Source organism: Zootoca vivipara, chromosome 8 (genome assembly GCF_965207765.1).
Source record: "Zootoca vivipara chromosome 8, rZooViv2.hap1.1, whole genome shotgun sequence".
In the NCBI taxonomy this organism is placed as follows: domain Eukaryota; kingdom Metazoa; phylum Chordata; class Lepidosauria; order Squamata; family Lacertidae; genus Zootoca; species Zootoca vivipara.
Genome location: NC_142591.1, coordinates 6,750,736 through 6,777,823, shown reverse-complemented (window position 1 = coordinate 6,777,823; position 27,088 = coordinate 6,750,736). Strand labels below are relative to the sequence as shown.

General features: G+C 43.5%; 1 protein-coding gene across 5 annotated transcripts in view; it reads right to left on the bottom strand.

Moving 5' to 3' along the window:
* The window catches only part of ENOX1 (ecto-NOX disulfide-thiol exchanger 1), a 264,024-nt gene that overhangs the window by 83,266 nt on the left and 153,670 nt on the right, over nt 1-27,088 (bottom strand). For 3 of the 5 annotated variants that reach the window (XM_035103500.3, XM_088676096.1, XM_088676095.1), the window contains 4 exons: nt 20,860-20,974; nt 20,252-20,389; nt 4,199-4,372; nt 2,691-2,897 (listed from right to left, as the gene is read on the bottom strand). In XM_035103500.3, the coding sequence (XP_034959391.1) occupies nt 2,691-2,897; nt 4,199-4,372; nt 20,252-20,389; nt 20,860-20,869 (529 nt within the window). In that variant the 5' untranslated portion in view covers nt 20,870-20,974. Of the gene's footprint in view, nt 1-2,690; nt 2,898-4,198; nt 4,373-20,251; nt 20,390-20,859; nt 20,975-21,107; nt 21,216-27,088 lie in introns of those variants that run through there. The other 2 variants (XM_088676097.1, XM_035103504.3) reach the window with 2 other exon arrangements.

Genomic DNA, 27,088 nt, shown 5'->3' with positions numbered 1-27,088 from the left:
AATTAAAACAAAGCATCTGCCGAACCCACGGCAGCTTCTCTGTCACACTAGAAGCTAGAACTTTGCTGCATTATTTTGACAAAAAATTAAGCCTGGGAGTAGACCCAGTAAATACAAAGCTATTTTCCTCTTTCTGGTATTGTTTGAGATACGATGGAATGAGTATTCTAGTGTAATACGATGAAGTAACAGTTTGGGGTCCTCAACATAGGCATAGCTGCCAAGTTTTCCCTTTTCTCGCGAGGAAGCCTATTCAGCATAATGGAAAATCCCTTTAAAAAAGGGATAACTTGGCAGCTATGAACATAGGTTATGAGGGGTTCTCCTCATTATTCCATTGTAGGACCTGGTTTCCATGTGCAGCGTAAGGAACATCCCAAAGGAGATGGTGTTAGTCTTTTGGAGGAAGAGAGGGGAACTAGCCCCATTGTATATCGGTGTGTGTGTGTGTGTGTGTGTGTGTGTGTGTGGAGAGAGTCTCTTCCTTTAAATTCCTGGGAGTTTACCTAAGTGAAGATCTCACTTGGAAAAACAATATAACTCAGATGGTTAGGAAGGCCCAACAAAGACTCCACTCCCTCAGGGTCTTGCGAAAGAACAATGTTAAACAACAATTGATGGCCTCCTTCTACCGGTCCACAATAGAAAGTGTCCTCTCATATTGTATCACAGTGTGGAACGCTGGCTTGACAGCCATGGACAAAAAGTCTTTACAGAGGGTAGTGAACACAGCACATGGTATCATGGGCTGTCCCCTGAACCCGCTAGAGGACATGGCAGGGGATTGTTGCCTTAGGACAGGCATCCCCAAACTGCGGCCCTCCAGATGTTTTGGCCTACAACTCCCATGATCCCTAGCTAAGAGGACCAGTGGTCAGGGATGATGGAAATTGTAGTCCAAAACATCTGGTGGGCCGAAGTTTGGGGATGCCTGCCTTAGGAGAGCAAGAAAAATTCTCAGGGACGATTCACATCCTGGCCAGCACCTTTTTAATCTTCTACCCTCGGGCAGGAGATATAGAAGTATAATCATTCGTACCAAAAGGCTAAAAAACAGTTTCTATCCGTGGGCTGTTAGGCTGTTGAATGGAAAATAATATAGTGCAACTGACTTTTGGGGTTGGTGAGTTGTGCGACAAGCACACAGAGTGCAATGAGATTGAGTGTTTGTGGGGTGGGGAGGCTCGGTTAATTTCATTGTACACAGGTTGAACATTGACAATAAAGATGTTGTTGTTGTTGTTGTTGTTGTTGTTGTTGTTGTTGTTGTTGTTGTGTCTGAAGCGGTACAGTCCATTTGGCTCACTTTTACCTCATTCCCATTCATTTTGCTGCACGAGCAAACCAGGTCTTACAGTGGGGTCATTACCTGTGTAATAACACAACCACAGTTGTTGTGCACATTAAGTACGGATGGACATATCCCAAAGTGATATATTTATACCCCGTGTTTACAGCCTCGTCTCTTCTGATCTTGCTCATTAGCGTGCCTGGTTTATCCACTTGCATCAATGACCCAGTTCTGATCCATCATCTACACGGCAATTTTTATGCCTGCTCAACTGGGCGATATCCTTAGATGCCCTTTGCAACTGCAGCTGTAAAGATTATGCCTATTCCAATATTTTTAAAAAAGACTTTGCATTGCCCACATCCTGTCCCAGAAGTAGGAAATCCATCAGCTAAGAAGACAGAAGACAGATTGAGAGATATATTTGACTTAGCCATTTTCAGTAAGTCAGGGAGGTTTTCGATTGGGACTCGGCTGTTTACAGAGAACGCAGTACCGGCTACTGATACCAAAACCAGCTGTCCTGACTGAATAGGGCCAGTGCCATATATAAAAACCCTATATGAAACAATGGTTTTGCGGCACCATTTGGGGAGCTTCTCTTCTCTACTGAATTATCACAGAGCAGCAGAAAACAGGGGAAAGTTCTGGTGAACACAGGAACACCTAAGGCCATAGGAATGGCCCCTCGAGTCGAGCATCCTGTGCTCACAGAATCCTGTGCAACAGCCCCCTTCACACCTGGAATTAAGAGGAATACCATACATTAAAAAGCAGAGACATCACCTTGCCGACAAAGGTCCGTATAGTTAAAGCTATGGTTTTCCCAGTAGTGATGTATGGAAGTGAGAGCTGGACCATAAAGAAGGCTGATCGCCGAAGAATTGATGCTTTTGAATTATGGTGCTGGAGGAGACTCTTGAGAGTCCCATGGACTGCAAGAAGATCAAACCTCTCCATTCTTCAGGAAATCAGCACCGAGTGCTCACTGGAAGGACAGATCCTGAAGCTGAGGCTCCAATACTTTGGGCACCTCATGAGAAGAGAAGACTCCCTGGAAAAGACCCTGATGTTGGGAAAGATTGAGGGCACAAGGAGAAGGGGACGACAGAGGACAAGATGGTTGGACAGTGTTCTCGAAGCTACGAACATGAGTTTGACCAAATTGCGGGAGGCAGTGCAAGACAGGAGTGCCTGGCGTGCTATGGTCCATGGGGTCACGAAGAGTCGGACACGACTAAACGACTAAACAACAACAACACAACCATACATTAGGGATAGAGCAATTGTGACTGTGCCAATGCAGTTTCTGTCCCAAGCTCCTGAGCTTGGCAAACACTTGCTACAAAATGCAAATGAGAAGCCACAGTGAAAGCCCATTGAAGAATGTGACAGATACCAGAAAGGTAAATGGCTTTATCGACCATGAACTCTTCAGCAAAACGAATATGACAAAAATTCTTCTTGCTTTTCCGAATTGCTGTGATGTCACCGCACTGCTCAAAGACTTCCTGAATAATCTCCTCAGTAGCGTTTTCTGGCAATCCTCCAACAAACACAGTTTTACATCCAGGTGGCCTTTCTCTTGTTGAAGGTGGCGGAAGATCTAAGAGGAAAAATTAAAAGTTCTCACCTGCTTTCTTATTCAGCCCCATAATTCCTTTCAGACATAAAATAAATTGCTTAAATAAAAGTTTAACATTGAATAATTAGAAAGGCATCAATTCAGATCAAGTCCTCACAGAACTTATTTGGGTATTAAAATATTAATCAGCTGACACCACAGATTTCTGCCATTAAAATGGGAACTATGTGCTCAGCGCTGTTTGCTTTATCAGCTCCCAATTAATCAAAGCATTTTTTGTTCAGGTGAAGATCATCACAATGAACAAAAGGTAAAAATAAATAAATATCAAAATGACACAAAACCTATCACATAAAAGTCTTCATCGCAAAAAAAAAACCTGGCCGGGGTGGAGGGAAAGAGTCTACTAAAAGTGGGTGAAGACTGAACCTGTGGCTGCAGCAGCAAGGAAGCAAGGACCCCCTAGACGAGGACTGGGTCAAATTTTGGACCTGCAGAGAAGTTGTAGCTCAGTGGCAGAACATCTGCTTGGTTTTCAGAAGAAGAAGCCAGCTTCAATCTCCAGGTAGGCCTGGGAGCGTCCCTTGTTTGTGAAGCCCTGGAGAGATGCTGGCAGCCCTGAGCTACATAGGCCAAGGTATAAAGTGAAAGCTCCCTATGTTGTGGGATGCTAATATATCAGAGCTGTGCTAAGGGAAGGAAGGAAGGAAGGAAGGAAGGAAGGAAGGAAGGAAGGAAGGAAGGAAGGAAGGAAGGAAGGAAGGAAGGAAGGAAGGAAGGAAGGAAGTTTGCCTCATGTTATCCACATTGTGAAGTCTTTTTCTCTGAGGAAATGCTAAGTGAAGGGATAACTAAATTGCCATTGTTACCCTGGGTAAAATCCGATTAAAGGTAAAGGTACCCCTGACCATTAGGTCCAGTCACGGACGACTCTGCAGTTGCAGCGCTCATCTCGCTCTATAGGCTGAGGAAGCCAGCATTTGTCTGCAGACAGCTTCCGGGTCATGTGGCCAGCATGACTAAGCTGCTTCTGGCGAACCAGAGCAGCGCACGGAAACGCCGTTTACCTTCCCGCCAGAGCGGTACCTATTTATCTACTTGCACTTTGACGCGCTTTTGAACTGCTAGGTTGGCAGGAGCTGGGACCGAGCAACGGGAGCTTACCCCGTCACGGGGATTTGAACCGCCGACCTTCTGATCGGCAAGCCCTAGGCTCTGTGGTTTAGATCGCAGCACCACCCACGTCCCATAAAAACTGATTAGGATAGCCTGAACTGGACTAGTGATTTGGAACATTACTTAAATTAACCAAGCACACTTACTTGGATTTGGAGGGAAGAGCGTACAGCTTTTGCAGTGAATTATTTCTTTGATGACAGGCACCTCCGCCGGTGGCGGCTGGGCTACTAATCCCATACTTGACAACATGGGGTTAACTGGAGTTATTCCGGTGACCATGTTGATGTTTGGATCAAAGCCTCGTACACAAATTGAATCTGCAAATGTAGAAAATAAAATATTTGCTTTAACACCTTTCAAATAACTTTTGACCTTCTTGCGGAGATCATCTTGTTTTAGATTTATTGTTAAGAAATCATTGTTTGCTCACATGCACCCAAAACCTAAACCTCACATTAACCTTCAGCCAAGCACTGAGACAGAGGCTGGGGGAGAAAACCCAAATATGCAGGAAGAAGGAAAGAGTATATAAATTTAGGGTGGTACTGGATAGTACAATTAATGGTCACAGTCCTGTGAAATTCTTGACCGGCTGTGAAAAAGAATGGTGCTGCTCTTGTACAGGCTCAATTCATTTCACTGGTGCCTATGTGGGAAAACCTCCAGCTAGACTGTATCCTGCACTGTAAGGCTGCTTTAATTAAAAGTTTAGATGGATAATCTCTGTCAGTACCGTTTGTACCTACATGAATCAGAAGGAAAGGGGTTGTGTATAAGACTTGGCAACTTCTCTTGTCACATCATGAATCTTTGCACCTGGAAGACAGCACACCTCCTGGGACATCTTCTTTCCCACACACACTGGTGCCTCTATCCTGCTCAGTAGGGAGTCACCTCTGGGGAGTGGCAGGAACCGTTCTGTACATTGTACCTTCCAAACCCACCTCAGAGTGTTCAGAGGTCTGCAGCTCTCCAGCAAGAGTTTAAAAGTCACAAAAGCAAGTAGGTGATCTATATATTTTCCCACTCCATGCAAACAGCTCAGATAAGCAACCAGCCTTGATCCAAAAGACACAATCTCACTCTCTTCAGTCTCCTCCACCAATCCCTTGCAAACACCCCTGTTTACATGTCCTGGTCATGAGGTCCCAGAGGATGCCTGCCCTTCTTCTTCTTTGGCGATCACTCGTAGCCGAGTAAGATTGTCTTCCATAAACACTGTTTTAACAATGAGTCCGTAAGTGACTGTGGAGGCCAATTCTGGATCCACACGTCCTTCCACAGTGGGGACATTGGTTTCCAGGTGGGAGTTGATCATGGTGTGGATTTGCAAAGCGTGCCTTCCTCTTAGCACGTTTCTCCCTTGCGTCCTGAGTTTGGGTGTCTTCAAAGCCCATTACACCTTTGGTAAAGGCGGTTATCCAACTGGAGTGCTCGCAGGCCAGTGTTTCCCAGTTGTCAGTGTTTATACTACATTTTTAAAGATTTGCCTTGAGACAGTCTTTAAACCTCTTTTGTTGACCGCCAGCATTACGCTTTCCATTTTTAAGTTTGAAATAGAGTAGTTGCTTTGAAAGACGATAATCAGGCATCCGCACAACATGACCAGTCTAATGAAGTTGATGTTGAAGAATCATTGCTTTGGCACTGGTGATCTTTGCTTCTTCCAGTACACTGATATTAGTTCACCTGTCTTCCCAAGTGATGTGTAAAAATTTTTGGAGACACCATTGGTGGAATCTTTCAAGGAGTTGGAGATGGCATTTATAAGTGGTTCATGTTTTACAAGTGTATAGTTAAGTTGGTAGCCCAAACCACAAAACCTCCAACATCACACCTGAGACAACCTTGGTCATAACCGCCAGGGAGACTGATGAGAAGTAGGGTGGGTGGCACTTTTTACTGCATGAAAGTCATTCCTACCCCCCTCCCTCCCTCCCTCTCCTCCCTCCCTCTCCCTCTCCCTCTCTCCCTCAAACCCCAAACATTACAAAGGTGAAGCAGATGTCTGCTCTACAGCACCAAAAATTATAAAACGATGAAACATAAAACAGCAGATATTTTTGAATACTATAAAGGCAACATCACAAGCCCTTTCTTTGTGTGTGTGTGTGTGTGTGTGTGTGTGTGTGTGTGTGTGTTGTTAGAAAAATGAAACTTGAGCCCTTTCTCTCTCTCTCTCTCTCTGTGTGTGTGTGTGTGTGTAGTTAGAAAAATGAAACTTGCTTGTTTCTTAAGAAACAATCCTTTCGGATCCTTCTGCTGGCAACACTTTGCAGCAATTTGATGCCATCAATTATTCAGAGGCAATGGCAAGTTGTTTGGGCATTCCCAAAAGCTTTCGGATCACAATGCAGCAATATTTAATGGTAACATGAAAAATCCAGGGTTTGGCAGCTTGGGAGTTGTGGCTGAACTAATAAACAACAACAAAAGAGCAAAGCTTGAAAATAAAATAAAAACTATGCCTTGTCCTGAAACCACATGATAGTGTTCTTTCCAATAGCGTTGTAACTCTGAAAAGCTCATAGAATACATTTTGGAAGTGAGCATTTGTATTTGTACATTCATATTTTAAAACCTAAGGTTGCTGTTAAAAAAAAGTGGGAGGAGAGGACACAACCCTAACATGAGATCAGCCAAAATAAGCAAGTTAGGATCCGGGAGATCTCTGACTGAGCCAACTCTACGATTCTATGATTCTATGTTTATGAACCTTTTTTGATGCCACAAACCACATTCAGGTTTAAAAATGAAACATGATCTTCTCCATTGTAAAGCAAGTCTTCTAAGCAAAATGGTAACAAGGACTCCATTACACTTGAAAGGACTCAGTGTACTGCACATACTTTTTATTTCCATTAACGCAAGCAGATATTCATGAGTCCACTTTTCATAAGTGACACCGCTCACATAGGACACAAGGCAGCCAAAAGGAAGCTCTTTTTCTTGTAGGAACGAGGGTGGCGCTGTGCTCTAAACCACTGAGCCTCTTGGGCTTGCCGATCAGAGGGTCAGCAGTTCGAATCTGAACAACGGGGTGAGCTCCCATTGCTTTGTCCCAGCTCCTGCCAACCTAGCACTTCGAAAGCACGTCCGTGCGAGTCGATAAATAGGTACCGCTGCAGTGGGAAGGTAAACGGCGTTTCCGTGCGCTCTGGTTTCCGTCACGGTGTCCCATTGCGCCAGAAGCGGTTTAGTCATGCTGCCCACATGACCCAGAAAGCTGTCTGTGGACAAACGCCAGCTCCCTTGGTCTGAAAGTGAGATGAGCGCCACAACCCCATAGTCACCTTTGACTGGACTTAACCATCCAGGGACCCTTTACCTTTACTTTACCTTTTTTTACTTTTCTTGTCCTACTGAACTGTGGTTAGAGTTCAGCAAATGCTAAACTCTCTCTTTGAAATTGATGGGGTTCACAACTATTTAGTTTTGACTGAACTGTACAAGACATCTGTTATCTGAACCCAAGTTAAAAAGTTTCCATTGTCAACAGGTGGTTGCAGCCAACATTAAACCCATTTTTCATTGCTTCCCCCGTGTATAGTTTGATTTGGTCTGTGGCTTATTATGGAGCACCCAGCTGCCTAGGAGCTAAACTCCTGCTATGGTCCCATGAATACCAGCTGATCAAGGAAACAGAATACCTTCTAGTCTAGCCATCCTCTGACAGGTGCCATCCAGATATGATTTTGGACTCCAACTGCCATCACCCCTGGCAATTGACCATGTTGAGGGAGTTGAAGCAAGACATCTGGAAGCCACCAGTTTGGAGACCAATTTGTAAAATTGGGCACACTTGGAGCAAAATTCAGAATTCAGTATGAGAAAGTTTTGATTCTATCTGCGGTTTAGTCTAATTATAAGTTCCACATCTTTTCTTGATTCTTTCCCCATGTTTGCCTTTCTCCATCAATAATTTTTAAAAATGCATCTTGAGTAAGCAGCAAAATAATGAGAGTTGCTTCCTTTTCCTTTGAGTAAGACGTTAACATATGGTGATATTCTCAGCCTTGCTGGTATTGACAATACATTTTTGTCTCTGGATGTTCTATTCGAAAATAACACACAAAGGAAATCTACTCGGCTTCCAGATGGTAAATTGGTTTCTTTAGCAACTGTTACTATTTCTTGATGCGAAGACATTTAATTTGGTGTTTCTTGAGAGTTTTGAGAAACTGCATCAATTTAAGGTTTTTGAGTTGAGGTAAAATTCTAGATTCCTGCCAACCTAGCAATTTGAAAGCACGTCAAAGTGCAAGTAGATAAATAGGTGCCGCTCCAGCGGGAAGGTAAACGGCGTTTCCGTGTGCTGCTCTGGTTCACCAGAAGCGGCTTAGTCATGCTGGCCACATGACCCAGAAGATGTATGCCGGCTCCCTCAGCCAGTAAAGCGAGATGAGCGCTGCAACCCCAGAGTTGTCCGTGACTGAACCTAATGGTCAGGGGTCCCTTTACCTTTACCTTTAAAATTCCAGATTACTTCTCGCCAATTATTTGCAGGCGGAGGGGTTGCTTTTAATAGATCAAGCAGATATTCCACAGCAACATTATTCAGTGTTTTGTTTCATCTTTTTCAAGAAGTGGGAAGTGGTGAGCAATCTCTTCAGAACCAGCCTCTGCTGAGAAATTCTGCTGCAATGTGAAATTATATACGTATCTGCTTATTATTTTAAAAGTTGACAATGAGTGAGAGGCAGCAATTTCTGGCAGAGCTAGTTCTCCCAAGCTTCATCTCTCACCATCCAACACAACCATCTAAAAAACCACACTCTTCCCCCATCCCCTTGGCTACAGCCAGTCTTTCAACTCAATCCAGCACGAGATATCTATGCACAGAGGCAGGCTAGACAACCCAGCTTTAGACTCACATCTGCATCACAATGTGCCATGCTCTGCCAGAGGCGAGTACTCCAAGCGGCATCAAGACCAGAGACCCGATGTCAGATGGGGAAAAGCCAGAGTCAGCGTAGTGTAGTCCCAGAAAGGCAAGTGTCAAGGTTTCAGAGGTGAAAGTGAATGAGCGGGTGAGTCAGAGGGAAGCAGCACAGTAAAAGACAAGAGAAAAGGTCAGGTTCCAGAAACAGGAGCAGATGAGATAGAGACAAGCGGTCTAGTCCAAAGGCCAGATTCCAGAAGCAGTGATTAGATGTGGGCGCAAGGTGGTCCTGCCCTCTGTCTGCCCCTCAAAACCGGCACATCACATGGGACTGGGCCTTAGTGGTGGCAACCTCTCCTCTCCTCTCCTCCTCCTCCGCTCTCCCATCATAGCTGCCAAGTCTCCCGTTTTCCCCGGGAAACCCCCGTTTTTCCAGCTGTCCCCAGCCGAAAAAACAGATTTTTTTTCTTGGTTTATTCTGGCGCGGCAGCCATTTTGGAACTGGGCGGAGCATGCTCAGAAGCGACTTTTGATGCTGCTCTGCCCAGTTCCAAAATGGCTGCAGCGCGACTTCTGGTGCGGCGGCCATTTTGGAACTGGGCACAGCAGCATCAAAAGTCACTTCTGAGCATGCTCCACCCAGTTTCCCAAATGGCGGCTGCGCTACTTCCGGTCTGCTACTTCCGGTCCGGTCCCTTATTTTTCAGAGAGGAACTTGGCAGGTATGCTCTCCATCCTCCTCCCTGAGCTTTGTGGCGGCAGCACTGGCAGAGGAAATAGGGACATTCCAGGATAAAATTAGCAAATCCAGGACTGTCCCTGGAAAATAGGGACACTTGAAAGGTCTGTGTTAAGCCAGCTGGTGAAGCTTATAAACCTGCCCAGGTGGTATCTCTTGGTGGTATATTGCCGCTCTTTCAGTAAATTTGCTGCCTTAAGTGATACACTAAATAGGACACTGGAACTTAATTTAAGGAAAATCTTCTACATTCACCAAGCAAATGAGCTCTTTGCTTCTGCAGGAAACAACCACACCATTGACCTGAATGACTTCAGAAGGGCAGAAACATGAATTCCACATGTGACCTTTTATGTGTTGGGCCTAATCAATGGCGGCTAGAGAAGAACTTGACATGGATGTAGCAATTTCACAGCAATGAATCTGGAAACCTAAAATCCTAGACTCAAGACCACCTCCCCAGGCTCCTATCCATTCTGAAGGAAATCAGCCCTGAGTGCTCACTGGAAGGACAGATCCTGAAGCTGAGGCTCCAATACTTTGGCCACCTCATGAGAAGAGAAGACTCCCTGGAAAAAGACCCTGATGTTGGGAAAGATTGAGGGCACTAGGAGAAGGGGACATCAGAGGATGAGATGGTTGGACAGTGTTCTCAAAGCTGTGAACATGAGTTTGTCTGCCAACTGTGGGAGGCAGTGGAAGACAGGAGTGCCTGGCGTGCTCTGGTCCATGGGGCCACGAAGAGTCGGACACGACTAAACGACTAAACAACAACAACCAGGAGAATCCCTAAGCCATCGCTAGCATTCAACACAAGGGACACACAATCAAGACTCAGTTGCCACCTCAGCTTCCTCTTCATCTCCCAGACTGGTGTTGACAATGGACCAAATCCCCAACTGGAAGGACTCCAGCCAACACTGGCCAGTTCACAAGCAAAGTGAGGCATTTGCAATGGCTGAAGAGGGGAACGTGAGAACACAGAGGATAAGGCCAGCAAGGAGAAGAAGACACTTGTGCAGGCAAGGAAGAAACAAGTTGCTTCACCACCTTAACAAACTTGGCCCGGGAATGTACATATTCTACATTGTTCACACACAAAAGATTTTTAAAAATAAATAAATAAATGCATAGATCTAGAAAAACTGATAAATATCTATAAAAATGAGAAATGGCTCACTCAAAGTTCGTTTTAGGTTCTGCAATGGGATTTAAAAGTAAGCCATACAGCAGAAAAATCACCTCTTTAAAATGCAGCAGTTAGATTCTAACAACAAATGGTTTCATTATTCACAGAAGGAAAATCTTTTACCTTTAAAACAGAACAGCATATTTTGAAGACCACAGCTGTGATGCCAGGTTTAAAATATGTTTAGCTCACTGTCAGTAACTGCTAAATCCAGACTTCGGGGTCCTCCAGACAACCTATTTATTGAGCAGTCATCCTGATTTGCTCACTCAAAGCATACATGGAGGTTAAATTATATCAAGTCCTTATTGAGCATTAATTCTGATATTTTTTTGTGGGGAGGTTATACATCAATGAGCATTCATCCTGATTGGATTGCAGCATGTTGATACATCTTCCGCTTAATTATTTCTTCAATGTACAAAACTGCTGTTAGAATGTTCCTCTTTTCTTTCATTTTGGTAACCTCCCTACTTGTCTTACTTCATCACCCCCCAGGACTACAACGCATAATAATTTGATGTAAAAAGTATTATTTGTCATCCTTTTGGTTCTGAAACTTTTATATATGATTCACTTTGACAGTGATTTCAATAATGTGGTGATTTTATGAGCAACAAAAAAACTATTAACCACTTTAATGGGGCAGGTTTGGTTTTTAAAAAAGATTTTTTTAATCATAATTTTTATTAGTTTTCAATTACAATCCAATAGTAGCCTCATTATAACAATACCAATTTATAATACAATTACCAATACCATTCTTATATAAAAAAAGATTAAACCAAATTATGTCACTGAGGTTTCATTTGGCAGACAATTCTTTTAAAGAAAAATGTATTTGTGTCACTTATGAGTATTGTCATATCTGTTTTGTTGCATAAGGATGCCCTTTTAATTTATTTGTAATAAAATAAAAAATAAATGCTTCAATAAGTCTTTATTTGCATTTAAAATATTAAAGACTTGTTTCCCGGATGCTCTAAGTGGCTCAGAAGGGTTAATTAGCATATTTATAGGAAGATAGGACAGGAATATTTGAAATATTTAATAAAAACTACATCAATAAAATACAATTTTAAACAGCGAAATTAATCCCTAAACAAAGAAGAAGAAGACCCGACCTATGCACAGCATGATAAGTAAACAGTATCTACTGACTTTCAGCTCAGCACATATTTTTTTAACCATACAGGTCAAAAGCTGGCCAGAGAAAGCAGAGAAACAGAGTTAGACCATACATTGGAAGTAAGATCGTTAATGTGCAGGATCACAGCTGCTTTGTTCTGCCCTGGACTCGACGGCGTGGTGAAGCTGTCTCCTCTCTAACCTTAGCTTCTTTCAAGTTTAATTGCAGTGGGGGCCATTTTGGGCTGTGACATCTGAAGCCTAATTGAGGCACAGGGACATTTTCAAAGAACTCACCCTCCCCAGCTGTGACCTCCTCCCGATATTGCCCCCCCCCACAATTAGACTCGAAAGGGGCTTCTTTTGAGCCTAATTTGACCGGGGGGGAGGGGGGAAACACAGGACCCCACAAGTCCCAGGGGAGGCCTCTGCAGGTGTAGGTTTGCTCCCCAGTGGCAATCTATGTTCTGGAAGTTGACCTATATATATTTAACGTGAATTGTGCCTGTCAGGGAAGTGGTGACTACTCTTGAGTAACGACCTTCCACATGCTTGTCTTTCAGACGTTTTTTATTGGTGCACATTATTTACAGTGTAACGAACTACTGATTACATGTCTACCCGCTCGAGTCAGATTCCTGCACTGCCCCCCTCCGCGTTCTGAACCAACATAAAAGCCTCGGAACTGAGAAGCGCCTCCCTTTCCTCCTCCTCCTCAATTCCGGCGTCGGGGGGACGGGTCTTCTGTCTGACCAATTCTTGTCCTCTCTGTCCGCCTCCCTTTCCTCCTGTCTATGGAGCAGGGGCCCTTGGAAGCTGCCAGAGCCCTGGCCCTCCCTCTCCGTTCCCTGACTCCCTCCGTCAGACCCTTCACTCTCATGACTGCTGGGAGACAGACTGCTTCGGATGAAAGGGGGGGTTCTCTATAAGCCCTCCCCCTTACAGTGCCCATATAAGGAATCACCGTTTAGGGCTTTCAGAGGGGTAGGGTTTCAACATTTCCTCAATTTAATACCACTGTTACATATATACATATACATATAAACATTTTTACCTAAGGATTTGTTACATTTTAAGAGTTTCCATTTTTTTGTGTTCCACAATAAATGCAAAAATGGTTGCCATTTTGAATTTATGGTGATCAAAACTAAGCTGATGTACATGCATCTTATTAGCAAAATTACAAAAATAAAATAAAAAGTTAGTTTGAAAGCAAGAATAGGAATAAAATAAAGCATATATGAAGCCGTGAAACAGAAACAGAAGTGTGACTGAAGTGTTTCATTATTTGAAACACTTAAAACTACATATATTCCACCAAGCTGGTGAGCAGTAGTTTCTGCAAAATTCTGCCTGAGATTCATCATGACACTTTCCTGATTTCTGCATGTAAAAGACTTAATGAAAAAGAAATAAGAAGGGCTGCCAATTCTCTGTCTGCCAATTATGTATGTAACAATTATTCAAAATGTTCAGAATATGCACTCCAAGATAACATCTGGCTTTACTATTGTCCTGCTCTTTCTCCATCTGCTAGACGAAGGTTTTTCAATCTTCATTCCCAGTCCTCTCACATCTACCTCCCCCCCCCAAAAAAAGTCCAAAAGAAGCTCTTCATTTTTTTATTATCATTAAATGTCAGTCATAGTTCTTATCTGACCCAGTATGATGAATTTCTCTCCAAAGGTTCCAACAAATCCCAACAGTGTGGTAGTCCATAATTATTTATTATATCTTCACACCCAACTCCATATACTCCAGTCCCATTTCCTGTTGGCCATTATACTGTATCCTGATGAACGTCTTCTTCTGAGCATAAGAGGTTAATCCCTGATGCCCCGCTTGTCTCAAAAGGGAGCTTTGACAATCAAGATTTATGCCTTGGTTGCTTTTAATCACTGCATAATTATTTCTGCTGACAGAAGTGTCAACGGTCAATGACTAATCCACCATCTTCCTCCCCAGAAGTTCCCAGAACGTTGTTGTTTTTGTTTATTGCTACTTTATATATTTTTGTGTTTTTCTATTGTTATCCGCCCTGTGATCCTTGGAGGAACGATGGGTGTACAGTAATATAATAAATAACAATATTAGCATTAATAAATAATGCAACAAAGAATTCTATTTTCACAGAGGTTCTAGTCTATAATAAGTTCCCCTATTTCTAGAACAGGACTTCTATGTCCCTGCTATCATTCATAAATACAGTGGTGCCTCGCTTAACGAATGCCCTGCTTAACGAAATTTCCGCTTAACGAAAGGATTTTTCGAGCAGAGGTTGCCTCGCTAGACGAATTCGTTTTACGAAAAATTCGTCTAGTGAATCTCGGTTTCCCATAGGAATGCATTGAAATTCAATTAATGCGTTCCTATGGGCAAAAAAATCCAAAAAAATTCAATGCATTCCTATGGGATTCGCTAGATGAATTTTTCGTTATAAGAAAAGGCCCGTGGAACGAAGGCACCACTGTAAATAAATAAATTTCTGAGCAAGGTTTCACACAGGTAACATCAGTGTCTTAACAGACTGTGCTTCATTCAGCACTCTCAAGTACAGTGGTGCCTCGCAAGACGAATTTAATTCGTTCCACGAGTCAATTTGTTTTGCGAAAAATTCATATTGCAAATTGCCTTTTCCCATAGGAATGCATTGAAATTTCTTTTTCTCTTTTTTTTGCCCATAGGAACGCATTAATTAAATTTCAATGCATTTCTATGGGAAACTGAGATTCACAAGACGAATTTTTCGCAAAATGAATTCGTCTTGTGAGTCACCATCAGATCGCAAAACGCATTCGTCTTGCGAAAAATTCGTCTTGCAGGGCATTCGTCTTGCGAGGTACCACTGTATTTGAAGTGGAACTGAGAGAAAGCGCACACACAAAAACACACACACACACACACTGCAAATGTCTTTTTTAGCACAGAGCTCAGAATTTGATTCTATTTTCTGCACTTAGCAACCAATGAGCTGAGTAAATGTCCTCCTCTTGCTACGGGGGTGAGCAGAGAGTAGTGTAGTAGTTTGAGGGAATCCTGGAGCAAATGGCTTGGCCACCAGGGTCTCTGCAAGAGCGACAAAAAGGTTTGCCATGAAGATTTTAGCTAGAACTGCCCAACTGACTTCTCTTTCATTACTTAAATAGCAGCGACACTTAGCAGGCTCCTTTCAAAAGAGAGAAAAGGGTTCAAAAGCTGTTTGTTGTGCTATGGCATCTGGCCTCTGCTGCTTCCAAGAAACACCCTAAGGGACATATCAAAACCCTTGAGCATTGCTAGAGTGCCTCCTGGCTGCTATTGAATCAGAGCATCTGCTTGTTCTTTTGTGGTTTTAAACTTCATATTTGTATAAATAGCAGATTAGTTTCTTTTGTCTTGGGATGAGGTTAAGGAGCTAGCTTTTAAAAAAAACACAGTTCTTTTGATTATGAAAAGCCAAACAAAGTTATGCTCTTAATACTGCTACTGTGACACCCAAAAACACATGTTTGTGATACCATCTTCTCCTCAGCTCTGTCGAGTGGATCTGCTCTCCAAAAAGAGGCAAACAAAGGATAGCCATTTCCCAACTGTAAACGGATTACAAGTGAAACAAAAATGCTCTGGAGGGTTCCTTTTGTTCCTCACAGAATGTATACAAATGAGTGGAAGGCCAAACAAAAAACTCAGATGACATTGCTGAAACAGAATTTGAAGTACAGGAAACAAGAGTAACATCATTAGAGTTAAAAGGATTTGATGATTTCGTGCCAGCGAAGCATGTGTGCTCCATTTGTTGCAAGTATATAAGGATAAGCTCACTGGAAGGACAGATCGTGAAGCTGAGGCTCCAATACTTTGGCCACCTCATGAGAAGAGAAGACTCCCTGGAAAAGACCCTGATGTTGGGAAAGATGGAGGGCACAAGGAGAAGGGGACGACAGAGGACGAGATGGTTGGACAGTGTCCTCGAAGCTACGAACATGAGTTTGAGCAAACTGCGGGAGGCAGTGCAAGACAGGAGTGCCTGGCGTGCTATGGTCCATGGGGTCACGAAGAGTCGGACACGACTAAACAACAACAACATATAAGGATATTTGCTTGTGGGGGGGAAGCCATTTTGAAGCAAAAAACAAGCAAGAAACCATGTGGATAATCTAGGATCAACAACGTCTCAGCAGTTTTCACTAGGACAGATTTGGGAGAGTGGTTGATACAATCCAAATTGGTTTTCAGCTGCTGTTGGGTTGGAAGACTCCCCTCATGGATGTATAAATTGCTATCTAAAAGCACTTGTCAGCGCCTGCTTTTCTACACAAATTATTCAACTAGCTTCGCAACGAAACCATCATAACGCACCAGTATCTCCAAAAGACCCATAGTGTTGGGCTACAGCAGACCTCTCTGGAGAAGACTTGTGGGCACAACAAATGAGTTCCTTCTTTGCCTTCTCCTCCTTGGCCTCACAATGTGCTCAAATATGAACCTCAAATATGATGAAGCTTATGAGAATCTTCTAAGAACTACAGTGGCGCCTTGACTTACGAATTTAATCCGTTCCAAAGGCACCTTCGTAGGTCGAAAAATTCTGTGGCAGGGGCTACGGAGGTGCCACCATAAATACGAACCAACCCTTTGGTCCTTTTTGCCTACAAAGTTGGCACTGTGCATTTATCAAGCTGCGTATTCCCTATTGCAGCCATCTCATTGGCCGCATGACCCTGGACAATGCATCTTGTTCTGTATGAGCTTAGCATCAGTGACTGAACTTTTTTCCACCAGAGACCACTTGAAAATTGCTGAGGGACTTGGCGGACCATATAATGTTTTTCTGTCGGTTGTAGAAATGGTACCACACCATCTAGGTCCTGTGTGATTTTTAACAGTACAGTGGTGCCTCGACTTACAAATTTAATCCATTCCGAAGGCACCTTCATAGGTCGAAAAATTCATAAGTCAAAAAGCGCCATTGGAAACGCGATTTTGCATTGAAAACGGAAAAAATCGTAAGTCGAAGCAACCCCATCTAAAAATTCGTAAGACGAAAAAACCCTATTTAAAACCGCCGCAGTTTCCGTTCGGATGTCGAGAAATTCGTAAGCGTGTGGCCATTTGCCACATTCATAAGTCGAAAAATTCGGTTGTCGAGTTGTTTGTAAGTCGAGGTACCACTGTACATTGTTAAGGAGCTATGGATTGTATAAATCATACTCTAACATTAAAATGCATACGCTGACTACTAAATGTGTGGCAAATTTAGAGGATAGGCGACATAAAGAAGAAAACAACCGACAGAGCAAATAGCCAAAGAGATTCCATACAATCAGTAACTTTGCTACCATTTCAAACCTTGACATTTGCTTAGATTTAAAATCCAATTTTACAGCAGTAATAAATAAGGAATGATATAGGGTACTTTGAGTCCTAAAAGGCTAGCAGTGCTGGAAATTGATTTGCCATCAAGGCCAAGCAAACTATGTCCCAAGAGCGCTATAGAAAAACAAACCAGAAGTTGCACGCCATTTTAAAGCCTTTCCATTGTTCCATAGATTTTCCCTTTTAGGCTATAAAGTGAGCAAGCTGCTGCTGCATCGACAGAGGCTGGCGGACAAAAACTTTAAATGTACATCCAAAGGGGTGGAAATCACGTAACACAGAAGAATTATCCCCTAATACGTGATCATACAGTGCAGGCCGAGGTTCCTTTTAATGACTATTTATGGATGAAGTGGGGATTTCAATCCTCATCGCAAATTATGACTACAGAAGGGGTGATAGCCAACATTCCAGACCTTATGTATGTGGTGCTAGAGTTTATTTTGTCCTATGAAATTGATTTTAATGGATCTACTCAATTTTACACCAGCATATGATGTACAGCCAAAAGGTCTCAACACAGACTGTTGTCACCTTATGGAACCAGGTGATCAGCTGCAATAAACACTTTCAAAACCCTTCTGGTTGAATGGCTGTTTGGGATTTGAGTCTGCATGTGTTCGGACAAACCCATTGTTCTCTAAAAGGGTCTTCATTTGCCTCATCCTCTAATTCTTGAAGACTTAGTTTGGATAGAACACCAGCCTCTCATCTTTTCACCACACACACTGTTTCAGTTAGTCACTTCTGCCTTAGCTGCCCCATTTCCTGTGCTTTTAACTTGATATTATTTTAATAGTTTTTAGGTGGACAAATAGAATAGTATCCAGGGAGAAAACATTCAAGTGAACCCTCACCTGAAGTCATCATAGCTGCCAAGTCTCCCGTTTTCCCCGGGAAATCCCCGTTTTTCCAGCTGTTCCTAGCTGAAAAAAATGGATTTTTTTTGTTTTTCCCCGGTTTATTCTGGCGCGGCGGCCATTTTGGAACTGGGCAGAGCATGCTCAGAAGCGACTTTTGATGATGCTCTGCCCAGTTCCAAAATGGCTGCAGTGCGACTTCTGGCGCGGCAGCGATTTTGGAACTGGGCAAAGCAGCATCAAAAGTCACTTCTGAGCATGCTCCGCCCAGTTCCAAAATGGCGGCAGCGCTACTTCCATCCTGCTATTTCCGGCCCGGTCCCTTATTTCTCTGACAGCAACTTAGCAGGTATGGAAGTCATGGGCATAGCCAAGGGGAAGCAGGGAGGGGGAGCTCCCCCCAATAAATAAAAATCAATAAAAATGCATAGCTAACTAAGGTTCTCCCCCTCCCCCGCCTGCACAAAAGGCCTGTCCCCCCAACAAAAATCCTGGCTACACCCATGCCTGAAGTGGTTTTGCCCAGAAACAAATTTATCGACTCATTGAGAACTAGACAATTGCACAAACTAACCCACTGTCTACAATTAAGTAGCAATAAATCCCAGACCCAGGGTCAGGAATTTCAATATCATGAAACATTAATTTTTGAATGGGACATGTATTATATAATCACCACACCATGCTCACTTTTGGACTGTTACTTTCAAAATATAGCACTTAAATTATTACTGAATCAAACACCCTGAATTGATTTTAAAAAGGGGGGCTGAATCTAATAAAGACATGGTTCTCGCAGAATGACTTGTGTTTGCACAATACAACTTCCCTTTCTCTTCCCCTCACATTCTCCCTGCAAACATCAAACTTTGGAGGGTTGGGGGAAACCCCAGTACCGATCTGGGGCTGTGCAAGAGCAGAAGAACTTCCGTCGCACAAGTGAAAGTCATTCTGTGAGTGCAACAAATTAATTGGATACAACCCTAAAAGACCAGTAAATACAATTTCAAAAGTCCATTCTTTCTCAGATAGGTTGAACAGCCTGACCACTGTAGTCAATGCATCGGGAACCCCAAGTTTTGATTACTGCCACGGTTTCTATGTGGGGCTGCCCTTGGGCCTGGTTCAGAGGCTTCGGTTGATGCAAAATGCTGATGAGGGCACCGGGCCGGCAACGTGTAACACAACAGTTTGGGTAGAACACCATGTTTGGAACTTCAGGAACATGCCTTTCAGCTGCTCCATTTCTGGGGATGTTAAAGAGCCAAGATGTATTGCAGTAAATGCACAAAGTATAAAGGGGAGGTGTGCAATGCCAAGTACAGGAATGTGTGCAGGGAGAGGTGAGTGCTGCAGGAACCCATCATGGGACCGTTGCAGGTCGAGAGATTTCAACCTCCCTCGCGTTTCCTGCAGAAGACACTAGTGGAATGTCAAGCTACAGAGGCTACTACCGTGTGAAAAAGGTCTCAGTGAAGAGTGAATAAGAAAAGGGTTTCTCAAGGTCCAGTCACCTGATGGTGTTGGCAGATATCCGGGATTCAGATTTTTATAACGTCTCTATTTATAGCTGTACTTTCTTGTGTCAGCCTAACAACGCTCATCCTCTCTCTGCAGAAGCTCTTAGCCAATTTCAATTTCCCATGCTGCTCCTTGGCAGAATATTAGCAAAGGCTTCCATGTGGGGGTGGGGGGAAATAGCTTTGAAAAAATGTTAAATATATCTGTTATGAGGCTTCTCTTTCGGATTCAATGCAGAACAGGTCTTAGAGATTATTTGGCGACTTTAAAGATTCAAATTTCCCCAAGGGCTTTTGTCAGCTTCCACCAACTTTTAAGATGTATCGTGGATTAGATGGCTGTTAATACCAAGAGATTAAACACTTTCTTCACAATATTAAGAAAGGGAATCTATGCCTTTTGGGGGGGGGGGTTCTGAAAGCACACTGAACAAAGAAACATGCACCTTCAGAAAGCAATGAGACAATTCGGGTTCTAGAAAAAGCCATAAACCAGTGCAACAGATGTCAATGAAAATCTTACCCGTCACCAGCTGTTGTCCAGCCAGTCCCACTGGAACCATCCCCAAGTTATTCATTGCAGTTGCCCAAGCTGCTGGTTCAGTGACTGACATGTTAAGTTGCGAGGTATCGATAGCTATGCTGCCCACACCATCGGCTGCTGCAGGAGGGGGGGAAAACACCTTCTTAGTTTATAATCAAAGAAGCAAGGATGACAAGCTGCAAGTTAGCAAAATTATAAAAAATAATAATCTGCCCAATTCCTGCAGCGTAGACTTCTTGTTAGTCATTCTCTCCTGCTCATCTGTGGGGGGAAACTTGCAGTACAGCAACCAACCAACAAAAACCAGTGCACAAAGAAACCTAATCCAATAAGGGCAAAGGTTCCTATGGAAACAAATTCCCAAGGACATTGATGTATTTGCAAGAATAACCAATTTAGACTGCTTTTCAGTTTCGCACCAAAATGAAGACATTAGCAAGGTGCCGGGCAAAAAGCGTCAGGTCAAGGCGGCAAATCCCAGGGAGATGCCACATTCTGATTAAGCACAGAAACACTGAACTCCAGCGCTGAGGCAATGAATAAAACCAAACACAAAACATCACCGATGATCACATGGAGGCGTTCACCTGTGGCCATGGTTCTAGAAGGTTTTCTTCAGCTTGTTCCACTTTCACTTCTTCACCTGCTGCTGTTTTAACATCTTGAAATGGAAGCGCTCTTCATCCCTGGAATGGGTATGCTCTGGAAGAAAAATAGAAACAACCATTTAAATATTGTTTTAAAATCTCTCTTCAAGGCAGATTGTGGTGGGTAGCCTTCCAATGGGTCTCAGTTGGGTCCCAGTTGGCTCTCCAGAGCAGTTTTGACCACGCACCTTTCGAAGGCATCAGAAAGGATGTTAAAGCAACACACACACACACACACACCCTTTGCTGCCTGAGAACAGAACAAATAGTGCTATATAATAACTTGTTTAATGCGCAGCCTCTGGGCTGAACAACCTCTCAGCGGTTTACGTCTTATCAGCACCTGCACAGCCGCCTTAGCGAGCTGGCTTACACTGGATGGGCGGACTTGAGGCTACAAAAAAGTTAAATATTAATTGATACTGAAAGCTTGAAGAAAACTGTTGCCTGCTAAACACAGTGGGGGGGGCAGGGAAAACCACCTTGGGATAACTTTTAACATCCTTTAGAGTTAAGGAGGAATTAAAGAACCTTTTAATGAGGGTGAAAGAGGAGAGCGCAAAATATGGTCTGAAGCTCAACATCAAAAAAACTAAGATCATGGCCACTGGTCCCATCACCTCCTGGCAAATAGAAGGGGAAGAAATGGAGGCAGTGAGAGATTTCACTTTCTTGGGCTCCTTGATCACTGCAGATGGTGACAGCAGTCACGAAATTAAAAGACGCCTGCTTCTTGGGAGAAAAGCAATGACAAACCTAGACAGCATCTTAGAAAGCAGAGACATCCCCTTGCCAACAAAAGGTCCGTATAGTTAAAGCTATGGTTTTCCCAGTAGTGATGTATGGAAGTGAGAGCTGGACCATAAAGAAGGCTGATCGCCGAAGAATTGATACTTTTGAATTATGGTGCTGGAGGAGACTCTTGAGAGTCCCATGGACTGCAAGAAGATCAAACCTATCCATTCTGAAGGAAATCAGCCCTGAGTGCTCACTGGAAGGACAGATCCTGAAGCTGAGGCTCCAATACTTTGGCCACCTCATGAGAAGCGAAGACTCCCTGGAAATGACCCTGATGTTGGAAAAGATTGAGGGCACAAGGAGAAGGGGACGACAGAGGATGAGATGGTTGGACAGTGTTCTCGAAGCTACAAACATGAGTTTGACCAAACTGCGGGAGGCAGTGCAAGACAGGAGTGCCTGGCGTGCTATGGTCCATGGGGTCACGAAGAGTCGGTCACGACTAAACGACTAAACAACAACACCAACAGAGTTAAGGATAGGATGCCACACAATTGACCGACGACCAGTTTATTATTAAATACGCTGGCATTCTAATAATATTTGTATTGCATCAGAATCTGCACAGTGCAGTCCCAGGCACATGCATCGAGTAGTAAACCCCACTGCATTTAACACTGGTGTACCTCCCCAATCCCTGCTCAGCTGGGTCCCATCCAGCCTTACTACTGAGCCTGGCAGATCTTAAGCCCTGGAAAAAAGGGTGGGGTGCAGAGCCGGCTCTACCATGTGCCTGGCTGAGGCAGGCACTTCAGCGGCAGATCAGGCTCTGAGCTCTCCTTCCTCTGGAGCAGCGGTTGATGGGGGGGGGGGCAGGAGGAGGCAGCAGTGGAAGGGACCTGTAAAACAGTGTGGAGTTGAACTAGGTTCAAGCTGGAATCCCTTTGAACTTACTTCTGAGTAAGCCTGCATAGGATCAGGGCAGGCTGCAAATCCCTTTCAGCTCAGTAGGACTTGCAGCTGGATAAGCATTCATAGGATCTGGCATGCAAGTCCCACTTAACTCTATAGCAGGGCTTTTAAAAGCAACAAGATTGGTTTGATACAAGTGAATTGGGATCAATGGATCTGCATCCTCAAAGGGATTCTCATCTTCATCCTACTTCCAGTCTGTCAAAAGAAAGCGGATGGATATTCTTGGAAGTTCAATTCAGGAGAAGATTTATATGTTTTTCACTCCATTCTCCAAAATACCAACTTGCAGCTACCGTTACACATTTTTCCTTTCCTTCAAGTGTCTCCTCAAATGCACCAACTCAGTAAAAAAACCAAATCCACACACATTCTTCACCTGCAGCCTAAACGAAGCCAGTCCAGCTGCATTTGCTCACATGGATGCCTTTGAACCTCCCCAGAGTCAAACTTACAAGGCTGGGGCAGAAAAAGAGGTGACCTTGATATCAATTAAAGCATTTCAACTCCTGTTGATTTCAATGGAATAATTAAGCAAGCTGATCTTTAGCTGGAAAGTTCAGTCCAATCCCTGTATGTATTTTTTTAACTGTTCTTTCAAATTATTATTACTATTAAAGGTTTTCTTGGTTTACAAAGCTATGTGCAATGTCTCTCATAATATTTATACAAATCAGTTTCATTTGTTGAGCCATTGGGAAGAAAAGGGGAAGAGAGGTAGATGGGGTGGGTGGCGTGGGGGTCGGGTGACGATGTTTCTATTTTGTGTGGGGTTTTTTGTCAGCGTCACTTGTGTAGGTTCTCTGCTGTTCGCTTGTGTTCCAATTAGGGTTGCTTGGAAATTAAACAAAGGGCCTGCTGGTTTCTCTTTAAGGTTTCCAGACTCAAAAGAGAGCAGGGCAATTAAAGGCACAGAAGTCCTGTCCTCTATTGAGTCTGGCAACCCTAGTTCCAATCCCTGTATGTATTGACTCTGTGGTAAACTCCATTTTGTTGAATTCTGTCTTACATGCATGCTGAGGATTTCAGCTTTAGAGCTCCAACTTTCAGAGTGCTGTCCTGCAAACCTAATCCTGCCATTGGGTTAGTTTTGTATTTTTAATTTATCAGTCCCACTGGTTTTTGTCCCAAAGGCTACGTTTGTGGTAGGGCCATCAAGCCTTTTTGTATTATCATCCACCAACCAATTCTATGCACACTTTCTTGGGAGTAAGCGCCATTGAACATAAAGGGGCGTTTTTCTAAATAAGAGGGATGGAGTCAATCTTGTCTGAAAATCATACCTGAATTCTCTTACACAGAAGCTCTTTCTCTGACCATAGAAGCACAGAGAGTAGCAGGTGATCTTCAGTGTAGAGATAATGACACTCTACACATGCGTAATGCCATGCTTACCTAAATATGTGCTGTACAGATCCTATTGTTAGGGAAAGAGCAAGGCTCAAAATTGCAACCCAGCCAAGTCAATGTGACCCCAGTCGCTGCTGAGCTGATGTCTGGGCTTAGGGTAAATGATCAAATGATCCCCGGGTCAGCCTTGAAGTAAAGAATGACATACCTTTGTAAATTAGGTACCTATATTTGTGGCAGAAAACTAAATCTGCATCAGCATGCCTGCAAGGGGAACACACTGTGGGAATGTAACCACCGTAAGCCAACAGCATGTTCTGTTTTAGGACAAGAGTCACAAACAGCGCGTTAGTTACTCTTTAAACAAACGTTCTACAGCTTTATGAATAAAGCATTTGGCCTGTAGCAAGAAATGCGGCAGAGCTCACAGCTTTTACCTTGCCGGTTTTTTATAGACAGCAAAGGCTTCAACCAAAGTTCTCGGGATGAAACGAAGACTCAAGGGTGCAATGGGGCTGTGTCTGCTGACAACCACAAGCCACGGTCTCAGTGGCCTATCCCCCTATCCTATTACTTCAACAGGCCAGAAGACTGGCAGGTGGCCACACTTTTGAGCTCTTGGTTGAGAGTTGGCAAGCCCAGTGTGAAACCAGAAAGTCTCCTTCATAAAGTGAAAAGGGAATATTCTGAGTTTTCCAGGGTGAGGGCATTGACAGGTACTCAAATGATTCTGGGCACAGGGCCATGGAACAAAATTTCAGCCACCAATTTAGTTCAGGCTTTCAGAGATCAAAAAGAAAAAGAAATTGGCTCTTTTGCTGGCAGCCTGCTGAGGTATCAAGAAGATTTTCTGGGGCCAGTACAGTGGAACCAAGGTTTATGAACACCTCAGCTTATGAATTTCCGGTTTACGAACGCCGCGGACCCATCTGGAACGGATTAATTCACTTTCCGTTACTTTCAATGGGAAAGTTCGCTTCAGTTTATGAACACTTCAGTTTATGAACAGACTTCCGGAACCAATTACACCCATGCTTCAGGTTAAGTACGCTTCAGGCTGAGTAATCCGTGGACCCGTCTGGAACGGATTAATCCACTTTCCATTACTTTCAATGGGAAAGTTCGCTTCAGTTTATGAACGCTTCAGTTTAAGTACTCCGCGGACCGTCTGGAACAGATTAATCCACTTTCTATTACTTTCAATGGGAAAGTTTGCTTCAGTTTATGACACTTCAGTTTATGAACAGACTTCCGGAACCAATTGTGTTCATAAACCGAGGTACCACTGTATAGTGTATGTGGATTGGGCCCTCTGCCCCGCCTGTAATCTATTGGCAACAACTGCTGCTTATGTACATACTAAATCTAAACAAAGTACCTCTGGGCAAATTAAGACGGCAAGTGGCTTTGTATAGCACCCACCTGCCCTGTTAAACAAAGTGTATAAATGCAAAATGGGAGAAGAGAGGATTGATCTGGAGCCCAGCACAGACATCCTGAGGCTCTGGCTCCCTTAACTCACCACCTAACAGCGTCTTTGATTTAGGAATGAGCCAATCTTTGGGTCTCCACTCACCTTATTATTGGCCCTTGAGGGATGAGATTCAGATTGGAAGTGGCAAAGCTGAAAGCCGTTTTTGTCCATCATAGCATCCCTAGGGAAATAGCTTCTAACCATGTTCCATTTGCAAGTAGCATGCATCAATTTGCCGGAGAATCATTATCATTATGACTCGCACAAGCTCAACCTACCCCCAATGGCCTAGCTAAGCACATGGCTATAGAGTCTTTGCCAATATTGTAATGTAGGCAACAGGTATGCACAATCTACAGAGAGTGTTCATAAGTTATGTGTTGATGTGTTGTTCTCAATTCCAGCAAAGCCCAACATGCTGTATGACTGCCCCAGTTTCTGAATAGAGCACTGATAATGTATATATAGGGGACCCAGGTGGTGCTGTGGGCTAAACCACTGAGCCTAGGTCGACAGTTCGAAGGTCGACAGTTCGAATCCCTGTGACGGGGTGAGCTCCCGCCGCTTGGTCCCAGCTCCTGCCAACCTAGCAGTTCGAAAGCACGTCAAAATGCAAGTAGATAAATAGGAACCGCTACAGCGGGAAGGTAAAACGGCGTTTCCATGTGCTGCTCTGGTTTGCCAGAAGCGGCTTTGCCATGCTGGCCACATGACCTGGAAGCTATACGCCGGCTCCCTCGGCCAATAATGCGAGATGAGCGCGCAACCCCAGAGTCGGTCACGACCATAGCTGCCAAGTTTTCCCTTTTCTCGCGAGGAAGCCTATTCAGCATAAGGGAAAATCCCTTTTAAAAAGGGATAACTTGGCAGCTATGGTCACGACTGGACCTAATGGTCAGGGGTCCCTTTACCTTTAATGTATATACAAGTCAAACTTCCTTCAAGAAGCAGAACACAGGAAGGCATAAAAAGTCTGAAAACAACAACCTCTAAGATAAATAGCTGTTGCCTTGAGTGCTCCTTTAAATATTATTCCAGCAGTATTTTAAACTAATTCCCAATCACTGTTAATTGGTGGATGCGCTTAACATGTGACAAATGTGCGGCTTTTTTCTTTTTTCTTTGGAGCATGCTGTCAGCTGCAGTCAGACTAAACCTGCATCTAAAAATAGAACAATTTGGAATTCCATAACACGATGCATTATGGAAGTCCAGTATAGTGATAACAAAAGCATATGCAGTACAAAATCATCACCCAGAGGGAAGTAAGTTCCCTGCTGGTCGCTGTGCTGGTGATAAAAAAAAAAAAACCCAAACAGATCCCGTCATTGCACATATACAAAATGCCACCATATCTCAACAACTATGTCTCCATTTTTCATTCTGCCTAGAAGTTGGTTCTAAAATGTGCATCACTCTCCAATCTTGAAGGTAAAGGATGCTCATTGAATAAATTATACTGCTTTCTCATTTAACACCCAAGAAGTCTGAACAGAACCCAGAGAGAAAAATACGTTTCCCCCACTCACCCAAAACTCTCTTGAAACAATAATTTTGTAATATAAACCCGCAGGGGCTTTGCCGTGTACATTTGTGTCTCTTTACATGTATGTTTTCCATCAAGATTTCAAAAAT